At 36.2% G+C, this 17,333-nt stretch overlaps 1 protein-coding gene across 1 annotated transcript in view; it reads right to left on the minus strand.

Moving 5' to 3' along the window:
- Positions 1 to 11,775: 11,775 nt before the first annotated feature.
- The window catches only part of SPATA17 (spermatogenesis associated 17), an 82,902-nt gene continuing 77,344 nt past the window's right edge, over positions 11,776 to 17,333 (minus strand). Inside the window, exon 10 of the mRNA XM_015857265.2 lies at positions 11,776 to 12,734. Within this exon, the coding sequence (XP_015712751.1) occupies positions 12,654 to 12,734 (81 nt within the window). The 3' untranslated portion in view covers positions 11,776 to 12,653. The remainder of the gene's footprint in view (positions 12,735 to 17,333) is intronic.

Below are 17,333 nucleotides of genomic sequence, written 5' to 3' on the forward strand. Positions count from 1 at the left end.
AAGTCATTGTGGATCTACTATAGACACAGAAGTGGCAGAAGACTTCTCTTTGATGTATGAGAGACACAAGTTCTGCCCCTGGCTTCCTAAAGCCTCTTCTTGCTTACAGCATAAGAAATGTAACAGTGTGGAGTTTAAATCAGTAGAGTGGCTGAGACTGACTCAAATGCACAGAAGCTGATTGATGAAGCATGATGCATCCCTTAATTAAGCAGAAGCTACTAATAAAAATGAACTTACTGGATGATTTGTGTGATTCTTGCAAGGCGGCCATATGTGCTGCACACTGGTAGTGGGAAAGGGTGGTAGGCAGATGATGATGGGAAACTACAGAAGAGGAAAGTTGTTAAGAGAGGCAGTTTGGGCGCTGTCACTATCTCAGGGCAGTCTGTAATTAATGTCCTTCTCACTTATCCTTGTCTCTGTGAGAAGTTGTCCTCTCCTCCCTCTCTGCATCCTTTCAACATTAGTGCTTGCCATCACTGCTGCTCCCACACCAGTATCTAGTTTTACTTCTTCAGCTGTGATTGCAGCATTTGGGGGAGATAAAACTCCTTGAATCTGCACATCTGTTCCCTTTTCTGTGAGCTATAAATGTGCTTGTCTCAGCAAACCTTTACAGCAGTCAGAGTCCAGGTAGCTCTCCCAGTGCTCATCTCACTGCAGCACCCTGGGTGGGAGCTGGAGCAGGAGAACACTGTATGAGTGGGATCAGGGGGAGCCTCCTGGAAGTCATTCTCTGTTGTTGCTTTACCTAAGCATGCAGTTCACCTCTTGAAGACCCAAATTAGCCTGAGTTTGCACAACCACATCAGGAGAGCAGAAGCATTACCAAGAAACAGCCTAGAAGTTAGGATGTTATGAAAGTGTGGGAATATTCTTTTGCTTACTGTTCATGGTCCTCAAAACATCCTGCTGTAAACCAAAGATTTGATAATACAATGTAAAGGAAGAAGAGACGTGATGTTTGTATCCTCAGCATCTCCACTCTGTATGTCTGAGAACTGAGACATTAATTCCAGATGTGTATTATTTTTATCAATATGAAGAAAATTGGCTCTTATCTCATTTGTGTGAGGGATGTGATGTCTTCATGTAAATAAGCATTCTCTGGTTTGTTTGTTTTTTTTTTTTAATTCAACTTTTTCAGTCAACTTTTATTAAAATCAACCTGAATATGGGTAGGCTAGAGTTCCATAGGAAAGGAGCATGAATTTAGTGTAAAACAACAAACTTAAAAAAAGAAAACAAAAAGAAAAATCTTCATATTTGTAAGGAATAAACTTTTCTCTGTACTCTTTGACAACAGGACAAAAACAAACAAACTAACTAAAAGCTTAAATTGAAGCAATGGTGATTCAAACTTAAACATCTGGAAAACTTTCAAAGAACAAGGATAGTTAAACACTGGAATGGATTGCCTAGGGTTGTTCTGGAATCTCCATCACTGGAGATTTATAAGAACAGGTTAGACAAACATCTGTCAGGAATGATTTAGGTACAGTTGATCTTGCCTTGGGGTAGGGGGATGAACTGGATGACCTCTAAAGGTTCCTTTCAGCCCTCTTTGTATAAAAAGTACATTCAATGATTGCATATTGAATTGAGCTTGGCACCTTTTAGTAAACCTCATTGTGTCTGCTTTGCTGTTGTTCACTTTGCAGCTTGGCCATGCTGCAGAATCCAGGTTTCAACAAGAATCTTAAAAAGCTGTCTGATGCCAAATAGTGCTCTGGTTCTTTTACACTGTTACATTTAATTAGGGTTCCTAATTAATCTTCTCTGTGTATTACACTATATCCAGCCATCAATGTTAATAAAATCTTTGCTTAGTTTAAAGACTCTCTGAAAGTTTTCATTTGGAAAGTGAGACCATCTGGCCCCTCTACCTCACCAGGATTAGATTCTAGGTAAAGTGTACTCCATCTGTTTCTGAGATTCATGTACATATTACACAGGAGTGTGTGCTGGGGCAAGGCTAAGGAGGGATTTCATTGCCAAGATAGCTGAAATACAGTCAGATCTGTCTAGAGAATCTCTTTGATACTCTCAAGGCAAAGAAAAGAATCCTTTTCAAAATGTTCTCAGCATCTCTTCAGAGCAGGAGTGCTTATTGTTTCTCACTGTGTGAGGCAAGGTCTTCCACTGAGGTATAATTCAGGACTGAGTTATTTTAAATGTTGAAATGGTAATCTGCTTTATACTGTATTTCTCCAAAAGGATTCTTCAGCCTGCCCTGGTGTTGCTGAGATAAAGGGACTGTGACACAGATAGAGTTTGTTAGTACAGAACAGGCCCACCTATTGAAACAGATCCTGAGCTAGTACCTCTCTGCTTGGTTATGCAGTCACATACCCTTAGCACCCCACATATGGCATCTGGCACATCTCTGACATTATTGAATAAATTGAATGTCTTGATTTACTAAACAAAGCAGAGAATATTTTGCAAATGGTAATTTTGATTATTGAAATGCTTCCTCAACTATGCTTTTTTAAATGATCATACAACCAGATGACTGGATTTCCCAGTCTTCTCCCATCATACAAAGCTACTTTTGTATGCAGTTGTTATGTTTTGTTAGCAGACCTACGACTGAAGCACCTGCAATGTGGCTTCTGTTCCATCCATAGCACCAACTTCCTTATAGGCTCACTCTATTACTCACAGAAGACATGAAGAAGTTATGGGAAGGTGGTAGTCAAGCCCAAACACCTAACTGGTAACAGTTATTTTTTTCATCACTTCAGGCCCATCCCCCACATTCTGCTTTTATTTGGATTGGATGATGTTAAAAGTATCCTGGGAATTACTATAAAATTTGAAATATGAATATGAAATTTTGGCTTAGGTACAGATTTCTGGGTGAAAATCCAGTCAGGATGAACTGTTTCTTCATATCATTTTGACAAGCAGCAACTTGTAGAGTTTCATAGATACTGAACTGAAATCCCAATTCTGATTTGACCTTAAACCTTAACTGACATTCAACTGGAATATCATTTTTTTCCAGCGTATTTTATACAAAATTGATTGCCATAATCAATAGACTGTGTGTGAGAAAATGCCACACCCTGTTTGGTTCTCATTCTTTTTGGCTGAAATCCATGGAGGAAAAAAAAAAGTGCAAAAACTTCTTCAAACATTAAAACTATTTCATTAAAAATCAGTATGGCTGTGTGGAATTTCTTGCTCCCTTACAATGCACCCTACATTTGCTCATGTATTTTTAAAACAAAAACAAAAGCCAAAAAGCAACAGCAATAAACAAAACAAAAGAAAACAAAGGGGATTGTTTAAAGAGAGAAGTGTGACAATTTTGTCTCTGGATGTAAAGAGCCATTATCTATGACTTAGCTTTCTCAGTTTACCTATTTAGAACTTCGAGTAGATAACAGTGACTTTCATTGATGCTGGCAGATTTATGGGGCCATCATTAAAATAGAGCGAAGTGGCCTTGATCAATGTTTTCAATGGATGAGGTATGTACTTGCTTTCCATCAATATCAGACATGCATCACTACTTTTCCTGCCTGCTCTTCTTCTTCTTCTTTTTTTTTTTTTTTCTTTTTTTTTGAGAAAAGATTGTGACAAAGTGCAGAGTAACTGCTTACTTGAGGATCCTGCTCTAGTTTTTCATGGAACAGACTGATATCTGCATAGAAATTTGTTCAGTTTCACACACTCCTCTTTTTTTGATGTGCTGGATGTTAGATCCCTAAATGGGCAATTGAATATTTTGCATCATCAGTGCCATTTTTGTGTTTTGGAAAAAATTAGCAATAATTTCCTTTGACTCATGAAAATCTGGATTATATCTGTCATATAATTCATTACTTGCTAACAAACAGAAACAGGTTTCATTATCTGAAGGGGAATCATTAGGATTAAAAAGGGAGAATAAATTATTTTCAGCTTTTAATTCCACTTTGTGACATATAAGTGACTTTTTAACATTTCATTACATGGTTGTTCAAGTGTATTTTTTAAAGTTAGCTCTGCCAAATAAGTGCAGGAATAACCTGTTTTGCACTCATTCCAAGCAACTTATTGAAGGTTTTATGAAGTAGAGCTATAAAATACATACCTCCTACCTCTGACGTTCCAAGAATGGTTTAAAGGAATTGAAAGCAAAAAGCTTCTGAGCAGCCTCAGTAAACCCAAGCAGCCAGTAGGGTTTGGCCCACAGCTAGGACCTTGAATTAACCTCATGGCTCTCCTGCCTTTGCCCCACAGCTGGCAATCTACTTTCCCTTCAGCTTGGTGCCGTATCAGTCTCATCAGTAAAAAGGAAAACATCAGACCTTCTGCTTTGAATTGCTTGGGACTCTTATGTTGGTCATCTCCTATTTAAACTGTTACACCATGTACTGTGCAAAACTGTGTTCTGGTAGGTAATTTTCTAGCAATTGTTGGGCCATACAATTTATGCTATTCTTCTATGTATTTTTAAGATCACAATTGAACAAAAAGAGTTTGAGAAGAAGAGTTACATATATGAAGCAAATAGCTAGTGAATTGTCACCCAAATTCCAATCATCTCTAATATTTTCTTTCTTGGTGGAAGAATATTTTTCCTCTGTGAAAATCTATTGGATTCTTACAATTCTTACAAGGCATTTTCAGAGAAGATGACTCAGTTGTTTGTAATTCTATTCACTTAGAATTTTTGCATACAAAAGTGCCAAGATCCATCACTCAAGTCCTTGCTTCAAACTTACAGACAGCAATAAAACATTTAATCTTAGATGTGTTTTGCTAATTCTATGTGACAATCTGAGTAACAGACATATCAGCTAAATGTGGTCATGCTGTGAAGAACCAGTTTATCAATATATTTTGAGAAACAGCATGGTCGGATTCCTTTTATCAGTGTAAAAACTGGGGCAACCTAACAGTAATCAAGTTCAACAGAAGGTTAGTAGGGTCTTGTTCAAGGTGGATCTTCTCTCACCTATCACTTCAGGCTTTCTTCTGAGAGAATTATGGTATTGTGAAAATGTTACCTTTTCTGTAAGCTATGAGCAATCTGGAATTTATGAATAATTTGGATTTGAATGAAAATTAGACAGCTTAATCTATCTCCATATATAATTACCGAGGAAAATGTCTGAGTCCTTCACATTTTGTCTGTTCAAACAAACTTTTCATATTCACAATAGAATTTGTGATTCCTCAGAATGAATTCTCAGGAATCGCTGGCACAGATTTTATTTTCTTCTTCTAAATAGTCATCAAATACATTCACTGTTATAAAGGTAAGAACAAATCATTAATAATTCCAGCTAGCTGCTGGACTGGGAAAAACAGAAGAATAACAAAATCAAAGGAGTAAACATTTGCAACTCTCTGCAGCTCCAATTTTTTCTTAAATTGTAAGAGGAATTTTTTTACACTTGTTATGATGATCAGCTTTATAAACTATTTTCTTTGACAAATATTTCTCTTGAAAGAAGCTATGATGAAAGAACACATTTTTTTTCTTCCCAGCTTTGAACACCTTCAGCTAGAGTGCCTTTGAAATTGGCGTGCATCTGAACATCTTTACAAGTCATGAGAAAGCAAACACCAGTGAGAGGTGAGCATATCCTATCAAAATCTGCTGATACTTGGAGCAATCGTTATCAAAGATGAAACAGGGGAAAAAAAGAAAGAAAGAAAGAAAAAAAAATGGAAAAAATATAAAAAAGGAGATAGAGATACCCTAAAGAGCCAAATTTTACATGTTTCACTACTAGACATCCCTTACAATAATACTGTACGAGAAATTTGCACAAAATTATCATATAAATTGTTTTAGGATCTACCAGTCTTTGAGCATTTCTGCCCTTGGTCATAGCTTTTAGAACCTTCCCCAAGAACAGTTAGTCTTGTGCATAATATAATGTGCCTCACTGTCTTCTTCAGGTTAAACTTGCCAGAAACCTTTCCTGGCAATGGAGATCCTCTTTTAGTTCTGACATTTGACTCACCAGGTTGCTGCTGGTGACCTACCACATCCAATCTCTGACAAAACTATAAACTTCTATGTACATACATGTGGATTCTTTGTGGCACTGAGACATTCTATACTGGCCATATATATATACATGTATATATGTATACATACATATTGTGTATGTATGCATATATAATAATGAGAAGGATGTAAGTGGGATAAACACTGATTTAGTAAAAGTGCCTTGTAATTTTAGCTATGATTATGCCTGAGGAAGAATCACACAGTCCTCACTGTAAAACTATTATATTAAGAGACCTGTACTTTGAAACCTTTCAGGCACCTTACAGATTTTTAGTGGATGTTGATTCAATTGTTAAAACAGCTGATTCCAACTCACTGCATAGCATCTATAAAGAATTAAATAAGTAGATGGATATATTTTACGAGAAATGAAATACCTTGTCACTGTTTCCACATTACCAGAACATCCTGATGACTAAATAGAAACAAAAATGTAGGAGTAACTTGAGCAAATATTCCTGTTTTCTAACTAGAAACATATCTTTTTGCCATAAATGGTAAGATCCCACCACTCGATTATGCACTTGTAAAATATAAAGTCATCAAAAACCTTTCCTGATTCTTGGTGTTCGGCAACAGCTGTGAGATATATGACCATGAATAGAAATGAATGAGAGCTAAATCATGTGTTAATCATTCCCAGAACTAGGTCAAACATAAGCTCTCTCTTGATGTTTACAGACACAGCTGCCTGTCACGGTCATCCTTTTCAACTGTCATTAGACTACAAATGACGAACTAACAAGTTGTAGGAGCTATGGCCCCAAATATCTACGTGAAAAGTGGTCTCAGTCAGAATTTCTGCATTCTCAGGGGCAACAGTGACTTGTCAGTTCATTCTTTACTGCAGAGACATCGTTTTGAGTCACTCCACTGTAGATTTAGAATGATTGACACAACTGTTTTGAATAACAGGGACTGATTCACACCCTTGCTCAGAATAATTCCGCCTCTTCCATTTTCCTGTTTGACATCTGGATAAAATGTTCCCACTCCTTTTAATATGTGCCACTGGTTAGACATCATAGAGAAGATTGTTTCCATGTTTCTTCCAGTTAGTATTTTATGTGCTTGTTTGGCCTGGTTCTTATGCTTGCTGTGTGGTCTTTAGACTTTTCAAGTAATTTATCTTTCCTTTAGATTTGTGCAGCAATAGCACAGAAGGCTCTCTCTTCTGAATAGAGCGCATGAACCCACTTGTGAAACATGACCAATTGTGATACTTACAACAGAAGCCCCCAGAAATATGATGGGCAGAGACCCTGGCAAGTCTGTAGAGATCTGGAGTTCAGTACTGACCTCTTCCACATCCAGTTCCTATTACTGAGACACATGTGTACATCAGTGGAGACACAAATGCACCCATTGTAGATGACTTTTGAAACAGACCAGCAATTTGGATAGTTTAAGTAATCATCTGCACTGGAGACGGGGCTGAAATTTAACTTTCGAAAATGTAGTCATCATTAAACATTTTGATATATTCTGTGATTTGGAAATAAGCTGTCCAGTCAGCCATTGGTTGCAAAATGTTCATGCTTGTGTTACTGTCATGTGTGTTCATAGAACTGTGAAGAAATGAGCAAGATCTTTCTGCTTGGGAAAATGTTTAGATGTGATTCAAAAATCCAAAACCCGCAGTGACTTCAGAATTCTCCATTTCCTCTTTTGTCAAAGTGAAATATTGATGGCAAATAAATTCCTGCTTCACGGCAAAGCTTTGTGGGGGAGGAAATCTATCTACTAATATAGGGGCTTGTATCTCAGGAAGGAGAGAAACTTTAAGGGGCACAAATTTGTTCAATATTTGAGATTTTTATTCCCAATAAGTGTTTCAGTAAGTTTTTGTTTATTTGTTTGTTTAATGCCATCATTAGTATAAACAATAGATATGTTATGTTGCTCTGAAGAAGGAGAAATAAAGAGGATAAAAGAAAAGATCAAGCATGGAAAAATGCAGGAGGGTGAATGATTCCTAACAAGAACACAGGAATCTAACACACCTGGAACATAGCTTTGAAAAATGGGCAAAATGAAGCCAGGAAATAGCTTCTGAAGTAACAAGAGACCACATCAGTCTGTTTGGCCAGGGTCTGAAACACAGCTGGCTGCATAATTTTGTTCCAAACTAGTAGGCATGTGTGAGATGGTTATTGCTGCTAAAAAAGTCAAGTATGGACAGTCTGCTTCATGTTGGTTTTGTATCCTATGTGCAGTGATTCACATGCCTAGATTTTGGCAAAAAATATCAGCAATATTAACAGGAAAAACTGAGAATGATCCTGCTCAAGAGAGAAGTTACTTCAAGAGTATATTAAAAGAAAGTTTAGCAGCACTTGTTTTGCTTATGTGTAAGTGATTAAAATCTACACTTCTTTCTTTACCTACCTCTCCACCAGAGTAGCTCAGACTATAAATCTAATGAAGTGGCAATAAACTGGAAGAACAACTGTTGTTACTAGAAAATGATATGGTAGAATCAAATGAAGCATGTGGATGAGGAATTACCACCATGCCATGCCACAAATGTATGGAGAAAAGGCAACTAAACCTGTTCTCATCCTCTTTTAACAAGAAGCATGTCTTAAAAACTGGCAAGCATTGTCCCTCTTTAAAGATAGTTATCATGGTATGAGAACACACAGCCTGTATTTGCAAATGCCCCTCATTTTTACAGTAACCAGAGATAGATAGATATATTATGTCGACGGCTAGGTTCTTTTTTACATTGTTGAATAGTTTCACCCAAAACAAAAGCAATACTGAGATTCGTTAGACAGCATAAAGTAGTAAAGAGATACAAGAGTTCAGTTTTAGACAATTCTAATCTAGTCTATGTGCTTTACTGGCTGTCACGTGTGAGGATGCTACCATGCCACACTTACAACAGCACCAGTCAGTGGATATATTTTTTTGATCAAACATTATATACCTAGAGCAACAACGCTTTTTTTTTTTTTTTTTTTTTTTTTCCTGAAGTGCCTGAATGATTTATCTCAACAGATTTCCACACTTATTTCTTAACCAAAAGATTCTCAAAGGAAGCAGTTTAATGTAAACTCTCAATATGTCACATTTTGGCAGTGATTGCTTAATGCAGCAGTGCACTAATGAATTGCTCCACTGCATCCTCTGATCATGAATATGAATCGGAGTACTATAAACTGAACTCAATGTACTGATAAGTGACTGTATCTGATTGTGCCAGCAGCCAGATGATTTTCTCATTAATGAGCTGAACTATTAAAAGATGGAGGAATATGAAGCCAAGCCAGCTTTGCAGTATCTAATATTCTTTGCTGATATTTTTCCAGAATTATCAGAAATCTTTGTGAACTAGAGAAAGAAAACAAATAAAAAAAAAAAGTATAAAGAAAGCAGTGAAGACAAATAAAGCTCCAAGGTCCAAATTCTGTTTCTGATGGCAAGAGTGTGACTCCTTTATGTTTGTAATATTTCTGTTTCAATAACCAAATTTTACAGTAAAGGAATTACATTATTTTCTCTGCTTTTTGCTCTCTGCTGTTCTGAATACATGATCCTATGGCTGTCCCTAAGAGCTCCTCATCCTCCTAACAGCTCCTCTATGCAGAACTTATGGATTCATTAAATTGAGAACCATTGACTTATGAAGGACATGTCACAAACACATCTTTTAGAATACCAGTAATCTGTTGGGAGATATGTTTGAAATTTGATCTTCTCAGAGCCTTATACAATGTCAAGAATTGGTAGGTCAAACTGTGTTGTTGTTGTTTACAAGCACCATAATTTTACTCTGCTGTTTAAATGTCATCACAGCTCAGCTGGACACAACCTTCACTATAAATCCAGAATGAAGGACCTAGATCACTCACAGTGTTCCTACCATCAGGACCTCTTCTGTCATACAATTTGAAGCGTGGATTATTTTAAACAACAACAACTAACCAACCAAAAAATGCCCTGTTGTTTGAAAGCTACAACATCAAATTTGGACAAGAAAATTGTTTACAGAGTAAACCAAAATGTAGTCAACACTATTATAGTAATTCTGCCTCTAGAGGGCATTACAAGCTAAATGTTTCCTATGAGGAGTGTTGAGCGCATCTTGGATCAGCCCAGAAGACTGCCCTTACATTGCTTAAATTAAGAGATTTTCTGTGTTATGGACATCATTTATGTAGGAGTCAAACAACATTATTGGACAGCAACACCGAAAGATCTTTAATCCACAGGGTAACAGCAGATAGATTCTTTGAGAAGAAATGTTACCAGACATTTCAAGTGTCCCTGAAAATTCTCATGATGTGAGATCCTGTGAGCAACTTGTAGCAGAAAAACATTCCATTTTAATGACTTTGCCTGAATCCCTTTTGTACGTGCAGTGATCCCCACTGGTGGTTAAACCCAAAGATTATTATCACAAATGCTTCAAATCTTTAACACCTGGAATGTGGGCCAGTGTATGTGATATAGGAATAAACAACATTGTTGTTTGACTCTGTCAAGATCTATGATGTATTTAAGGTGAACAGGTAGCACTGAGTGTCAAAGTATCAAGTTACAATCTTTTTATGCATTGGACAAGTGGCATAGTAACATTCTGCTAGCAAGATGGTTTTACAGGTTCTTCCCAGTATTTGCTGCTTCCTGAGGGTATTTGATAAGCCACTTTAGCCATGGAGTATGAAAATGCCCAACAGTATTTTTTTCTTCTATGCAAGTGGATTAAATCAATCCAAATGACAACAAAACATTTGTGTTTCCATGTCAGAGAAGCAAGGATTGTGCATCTCTAGCTTCAGGTTGAAGATACTTTTTTCAATTGTAGAAAACAGCTACTAGGATGGTTTGATATATTTTAGTTATGGATGCTTTACTATTCATATATATATATATTTTTCAACCAAATTTGACTACATTTGATGAAGCAATTGGAGTAATTACTTTTCATTTCCTAAGGACTTATGACTTGGATACTGGTGTGAGTAGTCAACTATCATATCCTACTAGATTTCTAGAAAACAATATATCTTTCAAATTCACGAGATCATTTCAGGTTTTGAGTGTTCCTTTCCCTGTGCCTTTATCTACATCCATCTTATATTTATAAGACTGAACTGTGAAAATATGTTGCAACATCCTCCATAAAACAGAAAAATCTTGTCTAAAGTACACACTATTCAATAACAAAGGGAGGAAGGAATGGAGGGAGGGAGAAAAGGAATTAAAACAGAGAGGAAAGAAGGGAGAGAGAGGAAAGGAGAAAGGCTTATTTATCAGTTATAGTGAACAATGTAAAGAGGCTTGTGGGAAGCACCTAGTTGATTAGAGATTTTTTTGTTTGTTTGTTTTGTTGTTGTTTCTCTTTTCCACTTTTGTCATTGTTTGTTAAGAGGAGGCAAATATATTTATTTATTTATGTATAATACTTGGGTTAAATTATATGTATGTATCTATCTATATATATGTATTAGTCAAACAATTAAAATAAACAAGGTTTCAACCTTCATCTGTGCTGTGGACTCTTTGCTGTGGAGTACTACTGCTATTGCAGTGCTGGTCTGCATAGCAATCTTTGTTTTGTCCTAGGGTCAGAGATACTGAAAGGAAGAAAGAGAAAGAAAGACTAATCTGATAAAGGCATTGCCATTTCTAATCGAACTGATGGGAAACTGTGGTATGGAGTTAAAGAGGCAACACAGGGTGAATTTCTCTGAAGTGATGAACTACCTTAAAGCTGAAGCAATCAAATAGATAGCTCTCACATCTAAAAATTACTGTGGCATCTTTATTCATCAACAGTTTTGCACAAGTGTATCAAGCTCAATCCACTCCACAAACAACTAAAGCACTCTGAATACATTTGATGAGATTAAATTTTAATGGGGAGACTCATCTACTGAGGTGTCTCCTCACTTTTCAAAGTGAATTTTTCGTTTCCATGTTGAATAATATACTTCAAACTTTAAAAAATCGCAAATACCAGGAAGTAGCAACACTACAGTCAACACTTAAACTCATAAACTACTGCAATGGAACTGAAAGACCTTTCACTCTTGTGTGACTCCAGAACTTTTCCACAGTGGTTAACAGCAGAAAACCTGTGGAAGTGAAATTTGTGAATCCTAGTTCAGAAAGTGCTCAGACATGTTTACATAAACCTATATCCTATAAAGTTTTCCTGAACGCTTGGGGAGGACAAGAAAATACTAAATTAAATTCAATAATAAAAAGCATATCACTGAACATCTGATTCAAACCCCTAATAAGTGTGTTTTGGAGTCCTTCACTTGATTTCTCTAGTTCTTTATCACAAAGAATTTGCATTTAAATAAAAGACAGCATTTTCAGAAATAGTTTCTAAGTGTCATCCAATTTTCCTAAGATAATACTGACTTCTTTTTCAAAAGCACACGCAAAAAAAAAAAAAACAAAAAAAAACCAAAAAAACACCTTTGATTAATGTTGAAAGCTGCATTGCTTATAAGATCAAGCAAAATCAATTAACAGTACTTGAGACATAGTATACATCACTTTACAAAAAGGTAATTTATGGGACATTCAGTCAACATACTGCTGTGCATTTGCTGTATTACATTTATTGATTACTTATCAAGTGTCTTACATTGCATAGTTTACAGAATGATTACACTATTTGCCCAGCTTTTGAGTAAGTTTTCCCAAACTTCTCGAAGAGAAGAATCGATGGTAACACAGTTTGAAAGTCCTAAAGAAATAAGAGAGAGACAAAAAGGGATGTTAAATTTAGTTTTCATGTCTTTACTTTTATTTCTCATAGTACTTTAGAATACTAAATATTCTCTTCCAGTTAAATTTGCTTACACAAATTAGGATATAAATTACAAAAAATAATGTGCATCCAAAATGTACATTTTAATATAATTTGTACATTAGTTTGGAGAAGAAAACGATAATCTCTTGATACAGCTGAGAGAAAATCTGTATTTAAAATATATGTAAATAAAAAATCTTTTTTCTCAGGAAGTGAAGTGCTAAGAGGAGTTATCAGCTTCCCAGACTCTAATGGTTAACTTCAAAGAGAAAACTTTCCAGTTTGGTTTTCTCTCAAAAACAAAATAATAACATTTGTTTTCCAAAAGTTGATGTGAAATATAATTATAATTTCCTAGATAATTTATATTTACTTACCACAGTTCAGTTGAATCACCATAAGCAGGCAAAGCAGCTGTGACTTCTGGTAAGCTCTACGCTAATACTGATTTGGCGCAACTAAGTTTCACTTCCTGCACTTCATATTTCCACACCATGGCCACATCTTAGAGCATCTTAGAGCATAAATCTTATGGCAGCAAGGTAGATACATGCATTCAAAATGAAATACCTCCTCTGTGTCATTCTTTAATGAATTGTGTCTCCCAGTTTCTTACCCAACAGAAACTGCCTATTTGCATATTTTCATATTATAATTAAGAATGGCACAGAATTCTGATTTTCATTGTGTGTTTGGCATCACAAACACCTTGATAATGTAGGAAAAATTGTCCATTCAGGCAATTCAGAACAGGTTAGACTATTCTTTCTTTTGAAAATAGGAAACATAGTCTTATTTTCATATAGGAGAGTTAAGTTCTGGTTTAACAGTTTGGGAAGAAAAAAAGAGCAGAGATTGGGGTGAGACAGAGAAACCACAGTACACCCCCTACATCAGGATAAAATCAGGAATGGCAACTCTGAGCATTGAAGAAGTCTTCATTTGCTGGAGCAGACGGCTTTTGCCATTAGGATGCCTGGCCAAACAAAAACAATTGGCTGCCAAAATTAGCTCCTTGGGACGATTTAGGAGCCTTTGAAGTGAACAGTTTTTTGAGCTGGAACTAAGCCCAGGTCCAGCTTCAAAACTCAAATCAAGATGACAAAGAGGAAATTTTCTGTGCCACACGCCCCCTCAGTGTAAGATTACTTTGGGTTGGCAGCTGCACTGTTTATCTTGTTATTTAAAGCTATCTCACTAGATACTCACAACTGAGCATTTAAACAACTGGCTCTGATTATGACGACAGCAGTTATGTTCAACCACATTTGGGAAACATCACAGTCTGATGGAGAATGGAATTATTACTGTCCTTACAGTTTGACTAATTTATGAAGTTTATAATGAATACTAGATGAATGTTGCACAAAATGCACATAAAATATGAATAAATTTTGAGGAAAAGACAGAATCATTTCTACATTTAAAGAGACAGTTTTTAATCAGTTTTTAACAGTGTAAAAAAGTCCTGAAAATATCATTATCCTTGCAAGATCTACTTCTTTGCACTGAATTGAGCTTATCGTACCATATTATTGTAGCTGATTGCTACAGAGTACTGAATTTACAGTTATGTAAAAAATTAGTTTGAATTATTTTGTGAGAACAAAAGTTGTGAGTGCAGAAAAACACACTCTCCCAAAATTACTTCCATCCTATCATTGATGGTAGCAGGAATGAATTAGCTTATGAATGCAAATTCCCATATGCTGGTCAAATAGAGTTTGGCTGCTCCAAGATCTTAGGAGCATGGATCTGAGCTTTCTTCATTTATTAATTTTTTCAACAGTATGCATTTTTACAGTGCAATAGAATTCCTGGAATCAGAGACCTGTAATTTGCATGACATGAGACCTATTTTTAAATTCCCAAGCCAAGTTTATATAACACCTCCTTTTTAAACCTGTCAAGCTTTGACTCCTTTCACTCCAGAAAATTTTAAGTGACTCAATCCAAATGGCAGAGCTTAACAAGACCTATGAACTCTTTCAATATATTTGACTGCTTAACTGTCCTGCGCACTCGTCAGTTCCAAACAATTAAGATAAAAAGGTGACATAAAACCACCAAATAAAGATTTGTCTCAATTAGCACACTCTGATGCCATAGATTAGATCTGCCAAATGCTCACATAATTTATATTTGGGTAGTTATTATTAAAGGAAATTCTAAAGGAAATTCACATCTGTGTTCATGGACATGCATAAATATAAAGACAACGTAAAAACAATGGGCAAACAAGCAAATTGCAAAGCTATGATTGGATGTATGTATATTCAATTGGACTGAATTATTATTAAAGGCTTTCAAAATTGTGTTGCCTCAAATTTCTAGTGATAAATTTGTACTAACAATGTTTTTTTCCAAACAATCTTGAGTGTGCTGTACAACTTTTTCTAAAATAAAAATTCAGTTTGGAAAGAACTAGTAAATACGTTCAAGCTGGTAAATTTAATGAAGTGGAAAGTCGACCACTTCAGTCCAAAGTAGGCAAACAGCAGTAGCACGTCCACTCACAGATTTAAAGGCCAGAGTGTACCATTGCAAGTTTATTCTTAGCTCCTGGATATACACTTCAGGTTACTTCCTACAGCAAATCTATCAAGTCCAAAACAATTGAGAAGCTAATAAGCATATCATAAGCTTGGAACAATTAGCTTACAGTGAACCTTGATTTCTGCTTAACACTACTCCATAGTCTTTCTCTGTAAAGGCAGTAATTAATTTTGTTGACTATTTTGCCATTTTGGGCCCCTCACTACAAGAAAGATACTGAGTTGCTCAAGCACTTGCAGAGAAGAGCAACAGAGTCAGTGAAGGGACTGGAGAACAAGACTTATGAGGAGAGACTGAAAGAACTGCTGCTGTTTAGTCTGGAGGAGGTCAAGGGATACCACATTGCTCTCTGCATCTTCTTGAAAAGAGGTGATAGAACATGAGGCAACATCCTTAAGTTGCAACAGGGAAAGATTAGATCCAATATTAGGAAGAATTTCTAAACAGAAAGGATAGCTTTGCATTGGAAAAGGATGTCCAGGGAAGTGGTGGAGTTAACTAACATCCCTTGAGAATAGGGATACGTGGATGTAGTGCTTAGGGATGTCATTAAATGGTGGACTTGGCAGTGTTAAGCAATGGAGGGACTAGATGACCTTGCAGATTATTCCTGATGCAGATGATTCTATAATTCCATGAAAAGAAATTTTTTTTACACAAATAAAGGTTAATGTTGTTACATATGGTTGTATGAATGCAGTGGGTGCACTTCTGCGTGAGAAGTAGCACGCAAAACTATTCCAAAGATAAATTAAATGTCCTCTCTAGTAATCATCTATGCTACAGTGCTGATTCAGAGCACAAAGTCCTCTTTTGAGCCAGTTAAAAAATATGGAAGACAAAGTATGATTGCATGATGTCAACTATGATCCCATGTGCTATGCAATTGCTAGAACACAAGTTCTGTGTTCATGTGTACTTTGTAACTGCATAGTAAAAACAGAGAACAAATGTCACTTCTCTTTTGCTTGAAATCAGTACCTATAGAAAAAATAGCATGATATTAAGAATACAGTGAGAAATTCTGCATAAAAATCCATGCTATAGTCCCTTAGTATGTGGTAAGCACACTGTGCAATTTTACTTTTTTTTTCCATAAAGGTGAGATACAGCTCATGTACATAGCTCATTTGAAAATCACACAGCACTGCCAAGTGCCATTGTTCAGCCATACTGCACATGCCTCTGTTTAAAACTGTGGTCATATTTAAGTATTCCCTATGATCCTAATGCTTGTAATAGTAAAATTAGAGTTTTAAATTGAGCAGTCATTGTAAACCTCCTGACCCATTAATAGCCACAGAGGTCTCTAACAAGAAAGAAAACCAGAAATGGCAAGTAGTTATTCAATTGAAACGTTGATCCAGCTAACTTTTATTCTTAGCAAATTTATCAATACTGGTTAACAATACTTCCAACTAGTATGGGGCCTTCTGACATGACAAAATGAGTGTAACAACCCATTCTGTCAATACAACAGAAATGTCATTTCAAGTGCTCAAAACCCACTAAGCTACCCTAAAAAAGATTGATTTATCTGCTCTAGTGTTTCTTTGGGGCAAACTTTTCTCACAACTGAAACCAATTAGTGGGCCTGGCACTTGTAGTGCAGAATGTAGGTCAGTATCAAGTAATAAAAAAGTATTGACTTTTCTCTGTCTGTAAGCAGCATGAAAGGGGTGCCATGGCCTTGTCTTATATGAAAAGAGCTCCATTAATTTCACTTATTTCAACCAGGGCTGTCAAATACTAATGCTTCTATTGCACTTTTCACACATAGTACATTGACACCAATCCTGGCCTCAGTGAAACAAGTTTACAATATTTCAGACAGTGAAAGGGCTACTATAATTTTTAATTCCCTGTTGTGCATTTAGACCCTTTAAGCAGCATTGGTCAGAAGACCTAAGGAGAGATACGAGCTGGGACATTAATAATGGCCACACACTTCTTCCTATGGGCCACAAAACCTATTCC

This window comes from Coturnix japonica, chromosome 3, assembly GCF_001577835.2.
Source record: "Coturnix japonica isolate 7356 chromosome 3, Coturnix japonica 2.1, whole genome shotgun sequence".
Lineage (NCBI taxonomy): Eukaryota > Metazoa > Chordata > Aves > Galliformes > Phasianidae > Coturnix > Coturnix japonica.